General features: G+C 45.6%; 1 protein-coding gene across 1 annotated transcript in view; it reads left to right on the top strand.

Annotated features, from left to right (window-relative positions):
• The first annotated feature begins 1794 nt into the window (after nt 1-1794).
• Nucleotides 1795-7172, top strand: part of POLR3A (polymerase (RNA) III (DNA directed) polypeptide A, 155kDa) — a 48735-nt gene continuing 43357 nt past the window's right edge. The window contains exons 1-6 of the mRNA XM_011929689.1: nt 1795-1924; nt 2262-2399; nt 2898-3069; nt 3338-3525; nt 5605-5807; nt 6094-6157. Coding sequence (XP_011785079.1) covers nt 1808-1924; nt 2262-2399; nt 2898-3069; nt 3338-3525; nt 5605-5807; nt 6094-6157 — 882 coding nt within the window. The 5' untranslated portion in view covers nt 1795-1807. The remainder of the gene's footprint in view (nt 1925-2261; nt 2400-2897; nt 3070-3337; nt 3526-5604; nt 5808-6093; nt 6158-7172) is intronic.

Here is a 7172-nt window from a genome sequence, read left to right as displayed (position 1 = left end):
TCTCGATCTCCTGACCTCGTGATCCGCCCGCCTCAGCCTCCCAAAGTGCTGGGATTACAGGCGTGAGCCACCACGCCCGGCCAATACATTCTCACAAAACAGATCAAGTGCTTCTGTCAAAGTCAAATTAGGGGTATTGTCAATTTAGTTTAAAATCCTCTAGCAGAGGCTGGGAGTGGTGGCTCACGTTTGTAATCCCAGCACTTTGGGAGGCCATGGCAGGCAGATCATGAGGTCAGAAGTTCAAGACCAGAGTGGCCAACATAGTAAAACCTCATCTCTACTAAAAATACAAAAATTAGCCGAGTGCAGTGGCGCATGCCTGTAACACCAGCTATTTGGGAGGCTGAGGCAGGAGAATCGCTTGAACCCAGAGGTGGAGGTTGCAGTGAGCTGAGATCATACCACTGCACTCCAGCCAGGGCAACAGATCAAGACTACGTCTCAAAAAAAAAGAAAAAATCCTCTAGCAACTTTCCATTGTGTGTGCCACCACACCCAGCAAATTTTTTGTATTTTTAGTAGAGACAGGGTTTCACCATGTTACCCAGGATGGTCTTGATCTCATGACCTTGTGATCCACCTGCCTCAGCCTGCCAAAGTGCTGGGATTACAGGCATGAGCCACTGCACCCAGCCGCATTTACATTATTTAAATAAATTCCCTACCAAAGTTCCCAAGCTCTCATGCTTTAGCTCCTGTATGCTTCCCTGACTTCATCTTGTACTATTAGCTCTCTATGCTCCAGTATATACTGAGTTCATTTGGTTCCTTGAAAATGCCAAGCATGTGTCAGTCCCAGGATCCTGGCCCTAGTCATTCTCTCCACTTCAGATGCTCTTCCTTCTGATTGTCAGTTTTACAGCAAGGCTTTCTGACCATGCAACATAAAGTAATTCCTCAGGCTCTACTGCTTACATCACTTCTGCATGTGTTCACATTTGTATATTTGTTTATTTGTGGTCTGTCTTTCCCATCCTGACCTGTGAGCTCTGTGTTGGCAAGGACCTTGTCTGACTTAGCTAATCTGTATCCGCAGCCTCTAGGATGGTGCCTGGCACATAGGAAATAGCCAATTTGTTGGAAAAATGAATGAAAGGACAGATATGGGAGAAAAAGTATTGGGGTCTGTTTTCAATGTGTGCGGTTTGAAGTGCCTGTGAGATATCTAGGTGGAACTGTCCAGCAGGAGTTTTCTGTAGAGACGTCCAGTTGGGTAGCAGTGGCTGGCCTACAGAGATAGATTTGATAGACATCAACATGTATGTGAGTGGCATGATCACTCAGGAGAATGTGTAGGATAAGAAGATAAGAGGATGAAGTTTGTAATGCTAGATGGTGCAGTACACCAATATTTAAGGGATAGCAGTAAAAGAAAAGACCTCAAAAGAGACTGTACAAGGAGCAGCCAGAGAAGGGAAGAAGAAAACTCAAAGAGTGTATGATGTCACCAAAGCCCAGAGAAAAGCACTTCAAGATTGGGCAGGGTGCTGCCAGTGCTGCAGAGGTAAAATGAGGACGTTCTTGTTGGATTCAGCGGCAGGCAGGTTGCCTACGTAGCCTTGGTGAGCACTGTTCCTTTGATGGTGAGAATAGAAACTGGATTCCAGTAAAATGAAGGGATGTTTGTGAAGGAAAAATGAGAGAGGGTTGAATATATTTAATACTGGTAGGAAAAGCCAGTGGAGATAGTTGGAAGGATAGGTTGGTTATGGTGGGCTATGTATGTAATAGAAATTTTTGGTGATGGGTTTTGCTGTAATTTTCACCTTTTTCTTCCCATTCCAGAAGCCACATCTGTTTTGGAATGAAGTCACCTGAGGAGATGCGTCAGCAGGCACACATCCAAGTTGTGAGTAAGAACCTGTACAGCCAGGACAACCAACATGCCCCCTTGCTATATGGGGTGCTCGACCATAGGATGGTAAGGCCTCCTGACCCCTCCCAGTACCTGTGTCTTGCCCTGCTGATAAAACTGGTGGCTTACCAGATTGAAAGGAGCAGGGGCTTCCTTCCATCTCCCCAACTCCCACTGCACATATCAGACTAGGTCAAGAACTCCAGCCTTTAGTCAGCAACCTGATTCTGATTCTGAGTCATGAAAATTAAGAAAGAAAAAGAAAAACAGTGGGAAGTGATCTCAGAAAGGAGATTTAAAAAGCAAACGAAATGATTCTGTGTCACCTGGCCAGGCATGATGGCTGGGCCCTCTTTCCCGTTCAGCAGTCTGTGTTGATCATTGGGTGTGCTTTTTTTCAAAGGGTACGAGTGAGAAGGATCGTCCATGTGAAACCTGTGGGAAAAACTTGGCTGACTGTCTAGGCCACTATGGGTATATTGACCTGGAGTTGCCGTGTTTTCATGTAGGGTACTTCAGAGCAGTCATAGGCATCTTACAGGTAAGCACACAGGTGCTGATTTCCAAGACATAAGTTCTGGAGTGATTGGTCAGGGATGCTAGAATGAATTTAGGAACTATGAGTGGTGGGGGATACATCTAGGGGACTCTTTTATACTAAATACATAATATTTTCATCTCACACTACATTAAGCCACACAAGGATTATTTATTTATTATAAAATAAATTTATTATTTATTTATCTTGAGAAATGGTAGATACGTGTTGTTAAAAAAATAACAATAGTGGTAATTCAGACAATACAGAATAACACAAAGAAAAAAATAAAGTTAACAAAGTCTGGCTACTGGCCGTGAGTACTGCTCATCTGGTGAATACAGGCTTCCTCTCTATGCATATCTATAGTATAGAGCCATTTGCAGATCTGTGTGTATGGTCATTCAGTTAAGGGTACAAGACAGGGCGATGGCATTTTTAAAAGAAAAGAATTTTTCATTCTCCCTTATGCTTTTATCTGTCTTGCTTAATTTGAAAAAGATGATCTGCAAAACCTGCTGCCACATCATGTTGTCCCAAGAGGAGAAGAAGCAGTTTCTGGACTATTTAAAGAGGCCCGGCCTGACCTACCTTCAGAAGCGAGGACTGAAGAAGAAAATCTCTGACAAGTGCCGAAAGAAAAACATCTGCCATCACTGTGGCGCTTTTAATGGTGAGTGGAATGCACAGAAGGCTAAACGATAGCCCTTTTCACTCACTGTCTTCTGTTTAGTTTATTAGGTTTACATAATGTTCTGGAGTCAGTTTTTCTCCTTATAAATTAGGCTTAAGAGCCCAACAACTGATGTCCTATTACGAAATGGACCTCTCATCTTTCACTGCTATAGTAGTTTCAGTACTTTTCGTTAACTGAACTACAACCTCTGGCCAATCTGAGAACCTAATTTTTTAGTTCTTGGTAAATAAATTAATCCTTATAGGTACTGTAAAGAAGTGTGGATTACTGAAGATAATTCATGAGAAATACAAGACCAACAAAAAAGTGGTGGATCCCATTGTATCAAATTTCCTTCAGTCTTTTGAAACAGCCATTGAACATAATAAAGAAGTGGAGCCTCTGCTGGGAAGGGCACAGGTGAGCCTGAGAATGCACGCCCGCCTTCCACCTGTCACACACACACTCCCTCCCCCACCTCCACCCCACCCCTAGACACCCACTCTCTTCCAAAATGAGAGGTCCAGTTAGGTTTGACAGCTCTCCAGTAATTCTTCTGTTTTTGTTTATGGTTTTTTTTTTTTTGAGACGAAGATGGAGTCTCGCTCTTTCACCCAGGCTGGAGTGAAGTGGTGCAAATCTTGGCTCACTGCAACCTCTACACCCAAGGTTCAAACAATTCTCCTGCCTCAGCCTCCCACAATTCTCCTGTCTCAGCCTCCCAAGTAGCTGGGATTATAGGCATGTGCCACCATGCCCAGCTCATTTTTGTATTTTTAGTAGAGATGGGGTTTCTCCATGTTTGTCAGGCTGGTCTCAAACTCCCGACCTCAGGTAATCTGCCTGCCTCGGCCTCCCAAAGTGCTGGGATTACAGGCTTGAGCCACTGCGCCCGGCCTACACAACTTTATTTTTTATTTATTTTTATTTTTTTTTCTTTTTGAGACGGAGTTTCACTCTTGTCGCCCAGGCTGCAGTGCAATGGTGTGGTCTCGACTCACTGCAACCTCCACCTCCCAGATTCAAGCAATTCTCCTGCCTCAGCCTCCTGAGTAGCTGGGATTACAGGTGTACACCACCACACCCAGCTAATTTTTGTATTTTTAATAGAGTTGGGGTTTCACCATGTTGACCAGGCTGGTCTCTAACTCCTGACCTCAGGTGATCCGCCCACTTCGGCCTCCCAAAGTGCTAGGATTACAGGTGTGAGCCACCGCATCTGGCTGCCTACACAACTTCAAATGGTGAAAGCTAGACTCCCATGATGGCACTGTGATTTCATAACTTTTGCTCTTAACCTCTAGAAAAGTCACTCGCGATCCAAACCTTGTTGGTATAATATTGTCAACATTAGAGCCGGGTGTGGTGGCTCACACCTGTAATCCTAGCACTTTGGGAGACCAAGGCAGGCAGATCACGAGGTCAGGGATTCGAGACCAGCCTGGCCAACATAGTGAAACCCTGTCTCTACTAAAAACATAAAAATTAGCTGGTCATGGTGGCAGGCATCTGTAGTCCCAGCTACTTGGGAGGCTGAGCCAGGAGAATCACTCAAACCCAGGAGGTGGAGGTTGCAGTGAGCCGAAATTTCACCACTGCACTCCAGCCTAGGCGACAGAGAGAGACTCCATCTCAAAAAAAAAAATTGTCAACATTATTCCATTTTTAAGTGATGGAGTACTGAAATAACTTAGGAAAACCTGATATGCCTTGTTTTTTGTCTGTGACATTGTGTTTTGTTAGTGAGGAGCCATGGCGTCTGAAAATGAGAGAGCATCCCTTCTTAAAATTGAAAGTTGTTAAAACACTTTTGTTCAGTTCTGTTTTGAGTTTCTCACAAATAATGAGGACTTAATTCTAGGTTGTATAGCGCTGAGCCCTGTGGTGATGTGATTTCCTTGCTAGGCTCATGCACTAATATATCACACTAGGATCACCTCCCACAAGTTGTCATGGACTATAGACAATTTATTTCAAGAAATGAATGATCTTTACTTTCCATTCTCCCTTTTCTTCTGGAGATCACCATGGCTGTTTTCGCTCTAACAGATTTTCAGCTGTTTTTATAATGAAGAATGTAAGTTTAATTCTTCCCCCCGCCCTCATAACTCCATGAACTGGAAGCGCATGTGCGCCCGTATTTTCTGCTGTTTTCCTTTGTTGGTCCTCCAGATAGTGCCCTCTGTTGGATGGGCCGGTTCATTTCAGCCTCCACCTTCCCTTAAACAATTAGAAGCTCTTAATTTAGATGGTACTGATGTTAATGATGATGGTTTTCCATTTTATGCAAGTTTTGACCCTCTGCTTGTCTAAAAGTCTTGAGGCAAAGAGTTATATGCAGCTTCTCTGCAGGTGTCTGATTACCTGGAGAAATTGACTATAAATGGGATTTTTAAAATACAGCGCAGGCCTTGGTGCGGTTTCCAGGAAGCGCCACCAGGTGACGGTGCGGGGAAAGGGGGGGGAAAAAAAAAAAAAAAAAAACCGGCGTGCCGGAAGTCTCTCTTGACAGACAAACGACCTGGCGAGTAGCGGAAGAGGAAGTGGACACGTGGGGCACTCTACGGTGGCCGAGAGGATACCACAGATGTGTTAGCGACGAGTCCACACGCAGCCCCAGGAGGTGCGGGGGGCATCGTTTCTCTAATCTGGCCTCCCAAGTGGCAAGGAGACATCCCGGCAGCCGTCATCATGGTGAAGGAGCAGTTCCGGGAGACGGATGTGGCCAAGAAAATGTAAGACGGAGAAAGAGTGGCCAAAGGACTGAGAAATAGGGCAAGGGGTCCGAGGTCAGCGGTCCGGGGTGTTGGAGGGTCAGAGATGGGGTACAATGGGAAGGGGAAGGCCACTACTCCATAGGTGTGACCAGCGCCCAGAAGTACCAGCGTAGGTCAAAGAGCATTGGTCAGGCTGAGGGGATTTCAGCACCTCGAGAGGTCCCTGGACTTGGGTGGAGAAATCGGAGTGGCCTGAGCCTTAATGATTTGTGCACCCTGGGCCAAAGCTCGCGTTCTCCTGAAGTCATACGATGATCCCTGTTCTTCAGCGAACCTATCCCCTGCTGCAGCGAGGGGAGCAATCTGGGGTGGGGACTGTCTCTAATTCTGTCAGCCGCAGAGCGTCTGACACGAAGGCAGTAGTTGCTTACCAAAAGGATGGGGTTATCCACTAGAAAACTATACCACAGCCCGACGAATGGCAGTGTCAGAAATAAAGTTGCAATATCCGGGCTTTTGCCTTCAGAAACACGTTATTAGGCGGTGGCTTCTTCTTAAGAGTTCTCAGCAAGAAAGTGAATCCAGCGGGGCGCGGTGGCTTACTCCTGTAATCCCAGCACTTTGGGAGGCCAAGGCAGGTAGATGACCTGAGGTCGGGAGTTTGAGACCAACCTGACCAACATGGTGAAACCCCGTTTCTACCAAAAATACAAAAATTAGTCTGGGTGGTGGCGCACGCTTGCGGTCCCAGGTACTCAGGAGGCTGAGGCCGGAAAATCACTTGAGCCTAGGAGGCGGAGGTTGCAGTCGGCAACCTCCTGCACTCCAGCCTGGGTGACAGAGTGATACGCTGTCTCAAAAAAAAAAAAAAAAAAAAAGTGAATTCATCATTCTTACAGCAGACACTGAGGAGGGTACTGCTTGTTATTCCCAGTGTTGGACGTTAAAGATACGATCTGAATAAAACTTTTATTGCCTAATCTAGTTGGAGAAGGTACACAAATCAACACTGGGTACAACAAGTGCAATGACAAGGGTAGGTCCAGGGGGTTTTGAGAGCACATAATGGGTCCAGGCAAAAGAAAGGAGACCAAACTGTTTTCTTGAAGGAGCAGACTGGAGGGAGAGAGCACAGGTGATGAGAAGGAAGCAGAAGACTTGAAGCTGTGTTAAGAAGGCATCTTGCAGACAGTGAGGAACCATTGAAGGATTTTCAACAGGAGAGTATCTTGATAAGAGTTCTCCTTCTGGAAAATCTCTTGATTCATGGTGGAAAGAATTAGAGGTCGAGATGGATATACAGAATGCCTTGCTTGGGCAGCTATGTGGATAGTTGCCATTCATTAGAACAGGTGCCTTACCTAGGTGAATGCAGCATCCTCC

Source organism: Colobus angolensis, unplaced genomic scaffold (genome assembly GCF_000951035.1).
Source record: "Colobus angolensis palliatus isolate OR3802 unplaced genomic scaffold, Cang.pa_1.0 Scaffold12, whole genome shotgun sequence".
Lineage (NCBI taxonomy): Eukaryota > Metazoa > Chordata > Mammalia > Primates > Cercopithecidae > Colobus > Colobus angolensis.
Note: the sequence above shows the minus strand (reverse complement) of the source record. Positions and strands in the feature narration are given on the sequence as shown.